Source organism: Nyctibius grandis, chromosome 1, assembly GCF_013368605.1.
Source record: "Nyctibius grandis isolate bNycGra1 chromosome 1, bNycGra1.pri, whole genome shotgun sequence".
NCBI classification, from domain to species: Eukaryota; Metazoa; Chordata; class Aves; order Nyctibiiformes; family Nyctibiidae; genus Nyctibius; species Nyctibius grandis.
Genome location: NC_090658.1, coordinates 36,844,550 through 36,857,807, shown reverse-complemented (window position 1 = coordinate 36,857,807; position 13,258 = coordinate 36,844,550). Strand labels below are relative to the sequence as shown.

Below are 13,258 nucleotides of genomic sequence, written 5' to 3'. Positions count from 1 at the left end.
TCAGTAGCTTATACTGCAATAAAAATTGAAACAAAATTTTCTAAAGCTATTGTATGCAATCTTCTGGTTTTAATTTTTTATAACTTCAGTGTTTGTTATCAGTCATTGCAAATTTTTTTTTTTTGTACTTGGGCAGTCTATAGAGTTGCTGTTTATTTTTTTCTTGTTGTTTTGTTTGGTTTTTAAGCCTATAAGCAGCACCTGGTATGATTACTGGGGTGCCGATTATGGCACCTACAATTACAATCCTTACATTGGAGGTGTGGGAATTCCCGTTGCAAAACCACCAGTAACTACAGAGAAAAATGGATCACAAACTGTGAGCGTATCAGTCTCTCAAGGTAAGCAATTAAGTTCTGTTCAGGGTCTCTTTTCTGTGATACTGTATTCAACACTTTTGCACATCAAATTATGTTAACAATCGCTACCTGCGTTAAGTAGAAAGAATTAAATTTTCTATATGCCACAGTTTTTCTGTGGTAACTGAGAAAATATTATGTGGTGTTTACATGTAAAACAGCCTAACATAGCAGAAAATCTTATTTTCTAACATTTTTGAACACGCACTTACAAGCAGTTTTAAATCATGCCTGTTTTCTCAGGTAATTTTGGAAGCTCTTTTCTAGTTGGCTGATATTTTGGATAGTTGGCTCTACCCTGAGGAATGAGGTGGCACACTTGTTTAGTTTGGAGGAGTACTACTGAACTGGGGTGATAGATCTTTCCCGTGCCACACTGGGGAAAACTGGTTCTTGTTTGAGAGCTGTTACCTTAGGAGAAACAGGCTTAAACATATGCAGATTTAGTCATGTGTGATACTAAAGTGACTGTGAAAAGAAAGATGTGTTTCACAGAAATTTAGTGTTTTATTAGTTATATATTTCACGTCTAGGAAAATCTTATGTTCAGTCTCTGAAGTTTCTACATTCTGCTTCTGTCGTATATAAAAGTGAATCTTCCTGTTAGTGATACTGAGATTTTTTTCAGTTTAATGTATACTTATATATCTATATTGCTTGCACAGGAAGTTAGAGTAACTAATTATGTATATCTTTGATATAATTCAGTTTTACCCTGTTTGTTGCCTTGTGTAGCTTTAGATGCACGTCTAGAAGTTGGACTTGAACAGCAGGCCGAGCTGATGCTGAAAATGATGTCCACCCTGGAGGCTGATTCCATTCTACAGGCATTAACGAATACATCTCCTACATGTAACTACGTGTTGTCAAATCATTCTCTTCACATAATGACCATGACGCTTTGAAATTTGTACTAATTTTTTGCAGTCACTTAGCAGCTTAGAAGAAGTTAAATTTCACTTGAATTTTCTTGTTAGGCTGAGCTTTAGAGATATTTCTTTATTCAGATTTTTGAATTATGTGTATACATATATTTAAGACATTTTGTGAAACTGGTCAAATATGCAGGATTTCTTTTATAGTGCATTATACTCCAGTGGAGGAATTGTTTTCATTTTCTGATCTAGGTGTAAGTGAACATTAAGTTTCCTGGTTTTGTGAAGCTTCATTCTTGCATTCATTGTGAAATTTCGGCTGTTTGAAGCTGCTTTGCACTTGACAGTTTCACCTGTTCAGTGATGAAAGTGAAAATATTTGAATACAATTTTGAACTCAGCTGTTCAGTAAGCTTTATGTTGTAGAAACACTCATGAATGCTGATTTACTTTTGAACATATTTTCAGGGAGTTGCACCGCCCATCTTGTTAAGATGTGCTTCTTTGTAGCTCTCCAGGTACCTTAATATGCATGCAGTCATTAGTTGAATAGCTGATGATGGGGTAGGTTTAGTGACATTCTCAGCCTTTATTCTCTGGAAGTTTATTATTGACTGCAATAGTTTTACCATAATGTATGAAAGAGATGTTCCAATTGTTTGTCTTACCATTGTGTTATCAGAACACTCCTATAATAGATGTTTAGCAAGAACTGTGAAAATGTATTTGAGTGGGCTCACTTTCCAAACAGTGTTTGTGAAGAGGGAGATGTCTGATATTCAAGTATGCCTTTCACAGTATGGTAGTCAGTAGTCTAACTCAGCTGAACACTACATTGAAGGTGTTCTTGTAACTTATAAAATAAGTGTCTTTCCCTTAAGTATAAAATGCAAGGAAATAAATATGAAATTACTTTTAGGAACTTTAATAAAATAATTCATGGGGGGATGGTACTTTTTGTTTTGTTTTTTAGTAACCCAGTCTCCTAGCGGAACAGATGATTCGTTGCTGAGAGGATTACATGCTGCTAACCAAAATGCCCAGCTGATTGTACAGTTGTCATCTATACCTATGCTGAGCGCATGCTTCAACAAACTCTTTTCCATGCTACAAGTCCACCATGTTCAGGTATAGAATTATGAACTTTGAAATGTTGTGGTAGTATTTCTCTCTTAAATTTGAAAGTTGTTTTCCTGTACATCTTACTAATTAGGATGCAAGTAACCTGTTATGTGCTTTATTGCTTATGAAGCTGTCATAGAGAACAGTACCAGTAACAGACAAGCTGCTGAAAGCTTTTATCAAATAGGACATTTCTTGTTACAGTGAAAAAGTGGCTATACATTTTCATATTTAAAAACAAGTTCGTAGGTTCACTGAATGATAATTGTTAGCTTATTAGTGAAGAATGTCACTAAGTGTGCAGTCTTGGTCCGTGGAGGTTTTCAAAATGCAGCTGGATAAACCCTCAGACAACCCAGTCTGACATCTTCTTTGGCCCTTCTTTGAGCAGAAGATTGGATTGGATAACCTCCAGAGGTCCCTTCCAACCTGCACTATCTGATGATCCTAAATGTTAAAAGTGTGCTTTTTGAAAAGTCATTGGTTTAGCAATGCTTTTCTTGATACATACAAAGGAATACCATGTGTGCTATATATGAGTGATTAGGTGCCTGCCTGCCTGTTTATATTTTAATTGGGTAGCTGACCCCATCCCTCAATAGTTCTTTAAATATCTCATCCAAAGTCCTGTTTGTGGTGCAAAGGTCCTTGATGCTTCCCCAGAATACCTAAATAGTTATTTTCCTCAAGGGAGTTATTCAGAGTGAACATCAGTGTCTGTCTGATAGTAAAGGAGGTTTCCCTGTAATTAAATTGGCCTTTTGAATAATTTTGGTTGACTGGCAAACATCACTTTATACTGAGACATTCCAAAAGCTTACATGCAAACCAGTGTTACAGGTGTAAGGTTATGATACAGACATTTCTGAGAAGTGTGTAAAGCTGGGTTTTTTTTACCATAAGTTCGAAGAAACTTCTTAAGAGAGACTTAACTGTATTTAGAAGAAATCAGTTACAAACACATAGCAGAAGCTAGTTATGCTGAATTTGCCTTGAATATTATGTTTATCAGAATCTTCAAATCCAGTAAAAGAGCAGGGGTTGGGCGGGGGGTGTGTGTATTGTCAGTGAAAGAGTAGCAGCTGAGAATGTAGATAAGGTTTTAAAATCAAAACAGATAAACTTTTGTGCTCTGGAGTTCTGGAAAAACACTTGAGTTTGGTCTAATAGTGTTTTTTCCCTTTTTTCAGCTTGAATCCCTTTTACAGTTATGGCTCACATTAAGCCTGAATTCCAGCTCCTCTGGAAGTAAAGATAGTGGCGCTGATATTTTCCTTTATAATGCTAACCGAATACCTGTCATTTCCTTGAACCAAGGTAAAATACATTAAATATGGGAAATTAATTTTTAGGAAGTGTAAGATAAGATTTTTTTTTTTTAAGTACTCAATTTTTGCTAATAGGTAAAAAGTATTACAATAAGTATTCTTGATAAGATCAGTGTTGGGATACTTTCTATGTTCTTATTAAAGAGCTCTTCAGCTCATTATCTTCTTAACATGAAAAATGTGTAGCTAATATGTAACCAAAAGATGCTTCCTTGTATTTGCATAATCTCCTCAGAAATTAGTGGTTCTTAACTCATCATTACTCCCAAGAGGTCTTTTTAAAATACACCTCTTAGTCTAAGGTGAACTGTGCACCTGTATGCACTTCTCTGACAAATTTCTTCTCCTTGTATACCATCCTATGATCTCTTTATTATCAAAGAGGTCGGAGTAGGGGGGAAGCCCTATTACTTTTTGGCATCAGACTACTAATCTAGTACAAAGACATGTCTAATAATTGTTTTTCTATAATATGTTACACTGTATAGTTTAGAAAATCTGTGGTGTCTTCTGATGATAGTCCAAAACATTAATGCCTGCTATAATGAACCTGTTACGCTGACTTCCATGAGATCATTTTGAAACCAGTTTCTTTGCATTGTTTTCTCTGAGATGTCAGGGTCTGGGCATTGTAGAAAGTTCTGTGGGACAGTTTCTGTGAAGTTGTTGAGGCTTCTTTTCCTAGTTTCCTGGAACAATAGTTGTCAAAAAAAAGTAAATACAACAAACAATAATATTAGTAACAATAATAAATGTAGCACCTTACAGTAAAAATAAGAAATTTATAGTAATACCCTGAAGATTAAAGCTTGGAAAAACATGTTTTTCTTAACAGCTTCAGTAACTAGCTTCCTGTCAGTTCTGGCATGGTATCCTAATACGTTACTTCGGACATGGTGCCTTGTGCTTCATAGCCTAACTCTTATGACAAATATGCAGCTTAATGGTAAGTTTTGTGTTTTGTTTTTTTTTTTTCATGTTGCCTGTTTTAGTGACGTACAAATGAGTGTTGATTCTCATCTGAAAGACTGCAAGAACTTTGCTTTTGACATCTAAGTACTTTTGTTGGTTCTCCATAACTTCAAGGTTCTCAAGAGTGGGCTCCTTGAATTGCTTGTACCGTGGGAAACTGAAACCCTAGTGGTAAAAGAAAATGTAATTGTAAGTAGGTTGGCAATGTCTCCTAAAAATGAATTTTAGGACTAGCTAATGATCCATGGCAATTAGCTTTGTACTATGGGAAGAGGTATCAGAGAGGAAGGATTAAGGTACTATGAGAGAGATTCATGTTTTTCTGATGCAGTAGGAATATTTTCATAAATATGCAGGCACTAGTCATTGCTTATGTTAAGCTCTCTGAAAATAATCTCCTAGAAGCTGAATCTATTAAAAAAGAAATCCAGCCCTTTCGTTTCATTTCCCTATACACACCAGATTATCTCACATGCTGTGTATTGCTCCATAACACACTAGAAATAGTCTTGCTTTCTGAATGAGATTTTGCCACAATACTGGTAGAAATTAAAGGATGTAATTTTTAAATGAAGAAATTAAGCTTCTAAATGGCTCACTGTCATAGGGCAGCTGTCGTGAGGAATGCTTTGGTGGCCTTGTCCTCAAGGCTAACGAATATATGAAATAGTAAGAATCTGGAGACTGGAATCTTTTAAAACCTACATGTTAGACCAAGTCAGAGCTCTTTTACATTCTCTTTTCACTCCAAACATGTGACTAAAGACAGTAATTACAGAAGAAAGAAACCCAGGGCTACCTGAAGATCACACTTCTATGAAACAATTTGGCATCCTGGGATGACACAGCTGTTCTCCACAGTTTTCCTCAAAGATGCTTATGAACCTTTTTTTCATATATGGCATTTCAAATCATTGTCTTTAGGATGCACTTTTTTCTTCAGGTTTTCACTTTCTGTCCCTTTTCTATGATGTTATGTAGAGATCAGTCTCACAAAGATCTGCTGAAATTTTTGCTATTAGGTGAAGCAGTAGAGCTGTGAATAAACTAATGGAAGAGACTTAATCCATATTCACAAATTCAGACCTGCATCTTATACTTGGTATTTGACTATAGAACGTAGCCTGATTTGTAGGATAACTGTGCCTGCAGTTAACACCCATGTGTATTTTCAACACTCCAATTTGTAACTGTAAACTAGCAATTTCCAAAAAATATGCTGTGTGTACCTCTGAGACCATATGTGAATCTCTTCCAAGTGGTGCGATGCTCAGTGTTGTGCTCTGACACTGCGTGTTTGCAGGACTTTCTTAGGCAATTGCCTGAGATCAGTAAGTGATGATGTGAATGAAAAACTGCTCAGAAGCAACAACCATGAGTCATCGTGGGCGCACTTCAGCATGTGAAAGTGGTTGTGGATTTTTGTGTATATAGGATTGTGACCCCAAGGTTGGAGTTGAATTGGAAAGAGTTGGAGATGCAAGCTTGGTGGAGGGTAACGAAAAGGGTTAAAGGTGTGTCTCCTTTTATACGCATGTGTGTATTAACACAGATGTATATCCCTTAACTGCCACTTTTCCCATACTCACTAATAGAACCAGGAGCTAAGTAGGTTTAAGCACCCATCAGATAACTTCTGTGCTAGGATTCCTCAGCAGTTAATTCAAGATAATATTCTATCTCAATATGCTTGTTGTCACATATAAGAAGTGAAATAATCTCTGTTCAATTCTTGACAATTGAAGGTGGGATCCATCAGAGCACTTCTCTGGTCAATAATTTTGGTTTCCATGTGCTTTAGTTCAGAACTGGGACTAATAATAGTCTCTTAAGCCATTACAGACAGTGTCTCACAGGAGTTCTCATCAACTTATAATTTTCAAGATAATGATTTCCAGGAGAGATTGGGGTTTTGTTTTTTTGTTGTGTTTTTTTTGTTTGTTTGTTTGTTTTTTAATATATGCAGCCAGTAGAGAGTGAACAATTTAAAGACAAGTTTCTGAGACTGGTGAAATTAAAGTGACATGTCAGGTTTCTTTGGAGTCATGTTTCTCTTGTATCCTCTTTCATTCTGCAATGTTTTGAGCTATGAAATACAAATGGTTCATATATCTTCACTGTATTCGCGGGTCATAGTTAGGGTTATCCTCTTTTTTTTTTTTTTTTTAAACTACTAACATGTCAATTACAGTTCATTGGGAATAATTTAGGTTAGTCTTGCCAGATGTGTGTGGTTATAAAATGAGGTTCTTTCCCCTTTTAATACCCAAAATACAACAAGCCCCTAAGTGTGTTCATTTGCAGAATATCTTCACTGATGAAAAAACCACCACCTCCACCAAAAATACTTTATTCAGATGATTTCAGGTATAATGAACCTCTTCAGATGCAATAAGCCTTTTAAATAACCAAGAAGATACCTCTTCTTGACACAATCCTCATTAGATAATCATACTTGCTGTTTCAGAAACTGAAAAACAACTTAGAGGTGTAGCAGCTCATAGACGGTTCGCTAAACTCTTTTTGCAGGTGGGCATTGAGAAAATTCCACTATCACTATTTTTCTAAATCATTGGTTCTCAAAGCCTTCTCAGAGAACCTCGTTCTTAAGTTTGCTTTATTTAGTTGAAATTCATTATTCCCATTTGATGCATATGTTCACATTCAGCTATTCTGTTTTCCCCAGTCTTTCATTTAAAAAGAAGAAAGAAAAGGAAATGGAAGGAAAAAAAGGGGGGGGGGATAAGGGCAATGCTTTTTCATACTCTTCCATCTGTTCTAGTTAAGCGTCTTGCCTTACTTGCATTTTACAAGTAGTCTCTTTGAACCCACTTCTGAACTGTTGTACTCTGAAGATTACAGTTTTGGTCACCATTTCTTCAAGAGATAATGAATAAGAAGATCTCGTAACGAGAATGAGGTGGTTCTAGAGATCTCATCCTGATGTTATTTTCAAAGCTGTTTCTTAGTTATTTTTCCCAAACCCCAGATCTTTCCAGTAGTAATCAATCCAGAAGTAGCTTTTTAGTTGGGTTTTTTTCCCCACCTGAGTATAGGGCAGATTCTTTTTGGGAACTGTCCTGTGTTGGGGTTTTATGAGCAACCACTGTCTAGGCAAGTCAATTCATGGTCAGCAAATCTTATTTCATTATGCCATTATGTGCTGATAAATGTCTTTAGAATGAGAGCTCAGTTTGTGTAACTTCTGTGCTTCAGAAACTCTTAGCTGAGGAGTGCAAGATATTTTTCAGGGATAAACCCAATACTCCCACCATTTGTTTTTAGAATGATGCCCTTAATTGGTTACAAGATCCAGGGACAAATTTTGCAAGGGTGGTGTTTAAAATCAGTATTTGATGGGTGACATCTAGAACCATTTAATGCCATGTAAAGGAAGGTGGGTAGAAGCAAATCTACAATGATAGCTGGCTAAGAAAAATTTCTCAGAGCTATAGTTGCTCTAAAGTAAACAGCTGTCATCTGTCAAATCATTCTCATAGAGCATTTACGCATCTGTTCCTTTAGCAAGAACTGCTCATGCTCTCCTCACATGCCTTTTTGCTTATCTTCACCAGTAGCCAGATTTAACTAAGTAGTTACAGTACAGACCTAACAAGTGAAGGTGAACACAGCAGGAAAAAGCTGGAGTTTTTAGAACAATGTTACCTTCAAAGAAACACCAAGTGAACAAATTAAATGACTTGAAGCTACACCCGAAATGTGCCCTGTTCAGAAGAATGCAAACATACATATTCTAAAAGCTGTAGTTTCAATGGAGAGTTTGTTTTGTTTTCTTTTTTAAAAAAGAAGAACATTGAATAGCAATGTTGCTTGTCACACTGATCATTATAGACTTCATAGGTGTTTCAAGGTCTCTGAAGAAAATGAAATACCTTCTGTCTATGAAGGTACCATTCAGGAACGCAGGAAAGTACAAAAGTATGTCCCCTTTTCCAAATAAAAATATAAACATTTTGGGCGCTTTATACACTTATTTTAAAATGAATTTGAATACTCAGTACTTTTGGACAAACTCAAGTAATGTCTACTCAAAACTGAAGTCATATACAAAGTTTGAATGATGCAGTTACATTGAAACACAGAGAAGTTACAGAAAACTGAAAAACAATAACCAGATTAGCTTTTCATTTTAATTAGTTATGTCAGCTGCAGTTGAATGTAATTTTAGTGATAGTGATTTGTCTTAAATTTCAAAATAATTTATAATTGGAACTTTTTTCAAAAAACTCCAGAAGGAAGTAATGTAACAGGTCTAAGTATACATGCAAGAGCTATGAGCTTAGCAAGTTAGTGTTCTTGGTGACCTGAGTGTCATCATTTTTAACTTGTATCACAATATGCTTAGAAACACACCCCAAAAAACCACCAACCAAAAAAACGCCCACCAATAACCTACGTAGCTGCTTTTCTTAGAGGGAAAATCAGTGTATTGTATGTTTTACTTAACTAAATGTTCAGGGTTGCAGATTCAGCAGGGGAAAATAAACCTGACCAGTTCACCCAGACTGGTGTTTCCAAGGCACAGCCTGCAATGGAAGGCTTCTCTGTTGTTCTGAAGTGTTCAGTTTTTGTTTCAGAGAACCTGTGAAATTGTATGCTTACTTTTTACAGCCTTGTCCCTCACCCAGACAAGACCTAGCCATTTCATCTTTTGCGCTATCAAATGTAAACTAGAGCAGGCTTATTGTCTACAATACAATGGAACTGGAATGCTATGGGCTGCTTTCTTCCTTTTATTCAACTCCAGCTATTGCCATGCCGTCAGTCATAGCCATACAGGCTTGTTCCACTACTACAGTAGAAAGAAATCTGTTCATAGTTTTGAGAATAAAATGGCATTTGAGAAGGAGAAAACTTACTGTGAATTATCTTCTCCTTCCATCTCCCTGTAAGGGTTTCTTCTCATAGCAAGTGTCTTTTCAGTGCCATTTTTACTTCATTGCTCTGAAAGCTTTTCAACTGAGATAGAAGCAGTCAGGGTACAATTCTGGTTTTGATGGAGATGTTTCCCTCCTGGCTGGGATCTTTAGTATAACTTTCCGTAGTTTAAGGAAATTATTGTGAATGATGAAGACTCTGCTAAACAGAATGACTAGTAAGTAGTTCAGGATTTGGTTCTTTTGACAGCCTCCCTAATTAAGAATCTTATCTTGGGATACGAAGGGATGCCAGCCAAGCTCTCATACCAGAACATCATTTCCTCTTGATTTAATCTTCCATATATGATGAGATAGTCTGAAAGAGATTGCATCTTCAGCATGTAATAACCTGTACCTTTATTTAGATAGGGATAATATTATAAGAATACGTGTTTTTATTCAGTAGGTAGCTATGGTTTTTTCAAGTTTTGTTTTGAATTGATTCAATATGCCTCTACTGAGTGAGTAAGACTTCACATTTAATAAGGCTCATTTGTTTGATCATTGAAGGGTGTATTTTAATTCTAATTCTGGTCCTCAGAGTTCTTATCTGTTAAGCTTCCTACAGTTTTAGTCAATGATGAGAAATCTCTGATGTGCCAAGGACAAAAATATCTTGATTGTTTACAGGATAATAGAACATGTGGTCTCTGTCTGACAAACTAACAAATGCACTTAAGCCATATTAAAGTGTTGGACTAGCAAAGCGAAACAAATCGAAATGTCTGTATATATTGCTTCTACAAAATGAAGCTCTACTTTCAGGAATATTGCCTTAGCAAGCTTGGAACACTGATGGAACAGTTTTGGGGGTTTGTATCTGTACTTAACTGAAAACTCTACATTCAAAGTTGTAGTCCTGAGTAAGCAGCTTTCGGTAGCTGATTTTGCTGAGAATATTTACACGTCATGAAATAAGTAGAAGCGATATGCAGTATAAATGTTTGATTTACACTTAATGCTTAAAATTACAGATTAATTTTTATGTCTTTATTTTTAAGCTGGTCCAAGCAGTGCCATTGGAGCTCAGGAAAGTACTGCCCAATTGTTGGTGTCAGATCCAAACCTCATTCATGTGTTAGTGAAATTTCTTTCCGGCACTAATCCTCATGGAACAAATCAACACAGTCCACAGGTAACTAGCAATTAAAAGAAGATAAAAACTCTTCATAATAGGATTTCAATACACTTGACATGAATATGTGTTATTCATAATGTATTATATACATTCTGTGATTCTGTGATATCATTGGCTTGTTTCTTTTTTTTGGTTATAGTCTTAGTTGGTTCTGATGAGCAACCATAGGGAAGTTCATGTTGGTGATACACTCTTGAGTAGTCATCATAGATTTTTACATCTGGAGACTGGCCACAGGGAAAGAATGCCATGCAATATGTCAGTGAATGTGTTCCATGTTAGGATTCCTTAGTTGTATGCATGAAGAAAGTAATAGAGTTCAGTTAGTTTCCTGAAATCTTGTTGGGTTGAGATAAAAATGCCAAAGAAAGTTAAGTTTAAAAATCTAATAATTCCAGAATCATGCTTTTATTTTCTGCCTGTTTCTGAATTCATGTGGTGTCTATTGTTTCTCCTGATTTCAACTAATGTTTTTTTTGCTTTTTGCAGTCTTTGAAACATCTGTGAATAGTGATTAAAAAAAAGCCCAAGTTAACTTAATTGTGTGTAATATTTGACGGGAGTCTCAGAAACACTTAATTCAGGAGGCAGAAAACACCTGATATTTCCAGTATTTTCCAGAAAATACATAGTCTTTTCCAGAACTTATACATTGTGCAGTGCCATTAATTTAAAGCGCTTATATGTAAATGTGTAGTTTGTGAAAAAACATTCAGATTAGCACAGAAATGTATTCTGTGTGAAGCGTAGTTCGCATTGCTGAAAAGATGGTCTCAAGCTGCAAAACGAGTCTTAGGCAAAGAACAGAATTATTTGCTTTTTACTTATGGTTAGTTATAGAGAAACACATAATATAAATTGATATGGAATAGTTCTGTGAAAACCCAGAAAATTTTTTCAGAAAGCAATTTAAGCTACATAAAACTTTTCTGTTCTTAGAAAATGTTCTTGTTAGATAGATACTACGTAATGTTCTTGAAGACATTTCAGTTTTATATAATACTTACTAAAATGCCTTTCCTCTAGGTTGGGCCAACAGCGACACAAGCTATGCAAGAATTTCTTACTCGATTACAAGTGCACCTTTCTTCAACTTGTCCTCAGATATTCAGTGAATTTTTATTGAAATTAATACATATACTTTCAACAGAAAGGTAAATCTTGACTGTTTTTTTCCTTTCCTGCCCTCTTTGTCTTTAAAATCCATGCGAGTGTGAATCGCAACTAAGATGTGTATATACCGCCTTGTCATACTGTCAAGTTATTTATGGATGGAGATCTTGGGTGTTGTTGCAGCACTATCAGCAGGATCTGGGCTGCTTCTGGAACGTGGAAGAGTGCGACTGGAATCCACACGCAGCCGTTCGTGTGAGGGACAGTGAATAGAAGCACTAAGCAGTTGTTTGAACTGATTTTATCTAGCGCTGAGATATAGGCGTTGTTAAAGTAATCCCTCAAATAAGGGCACTGTTGATGAGCTTACCTATTGAAAAGAGAAAAAAGAATTCTGAGAGGCCTGAATTAATTGAAGATTCTAGAAATTATTTGTAGATTGTGAAAATAATATGGATGGCTTTTATAACGTGGTAGGATGAAATATGAGATTGCATAATCCTGTTTATGCACTATGCGTATTTATTGCTTTGTCTTTTTTTCTCTTCTCACCTGACAGTGGAAAAACTCCTCTGCCCCACTCTCCTTCTGGGGCCTACTGATGTCTTGTCTCCCCACTAGTGCAGAGAAGTGGTGCCACTGGCCAGGGGAGAGATAAGAGCTTATAGCTTGTCTTTTACAGCTCTGCTTCTTCAAAGCTAGGTTGATGGGCACAAGGCTGTTGTGTATACAGCAGTACACCAGAAATGTGGCAATAGTTTGGTCTGAAGTACATCAGGAATTATCATTTATTTCTGGTATTGATGTTCTGCTTATCCTCAGACAAAGGCTTCATATAATTAGGAATTAACTTCCTCAGTTTCTGGCTTCCCAGTAGGTGGCACTTTGGTGTTATCTATTCTTTCATCACGCAGAGAACAGTTTCAGCCTTCTCCAAGAGTTTTACCTTGGTAACTTAAATTGGATGGGTGATGTTTACCAGGTGACATTGATGATCAATCACTAATACAGGAAATGTCATAGTACAATAAAATCATTAATTCACAGTGAATCTTGGAATGCGTGTTTACATGCCATAATTTATTTGAAATAAGCTAATGAGACCACTGAAAGGATAGTTTTTGAAATGTGTTAGATTTTTTTTTTTTTGAGGCAAACCAAAGGTAGAACTGCAATGTCATAAAGTGGAAGCAAAGCACCAGAAAAGGGTTTAGATGGTTATTTCTAAAACCTCAGGTAATTATTGAAGTATGCCATGTCTGATCAAAGCATAAGATTGATTGTGAAGAAAAGCAGTATTTTACTGTTAGAATTAATTAAATGCCAAATATTTACTTCAGGACTATTTCTATAAACTGTTTTCTTCTGTATTTAATTTTAATAGTAATATTAATTAGCATCAAAAGAGACA

The 13,258-nt window shown here is 35.9% G+C and overlaps 1 protein-coding gene across 3 annotated transcripts in view; it reads left to right on the top strand.

Annotated features, from left to right (window-relative positions):
* The window catches only part of BIRC6 (baculoviral IAP repeat containing 6), a 194,194-nt gene that overhangs the window by 79,243 nt on the left and 101,693 nt on the right, over positions 1-13,258 (top strand). For all 3 annotated transcript variants that reach the window (XM_068415935.1, XM_068415930.1, XM_068415945.1), the window contains 7 exons: positions 188-341; positions 1,095-1,211; positions 2,208-2,362; positions 3,547-3,673; positions 4,520-4,630; positions 10,598-10,731; positions 11,761-11,888. In XM_068415935.1, coding sequence (XP_068272036.1) covers positions 188-341; positions 1,095-1,211; positions 2,208-2,362; positions 3,547-3,673; positions 4,520-4,630; positions 10,598-10,731; positions 11,761-11,888 — 926 coding nt within the window. The remainder of the gene's footprint in view (positions 1-187; positions 342-1,094; positions 1,212-2,207; positions 2,363-3,546; positions 3,674-4,519; positions 4,631-10,597; positions 10,732-11,760; positions 11,889-13,258) is intronic.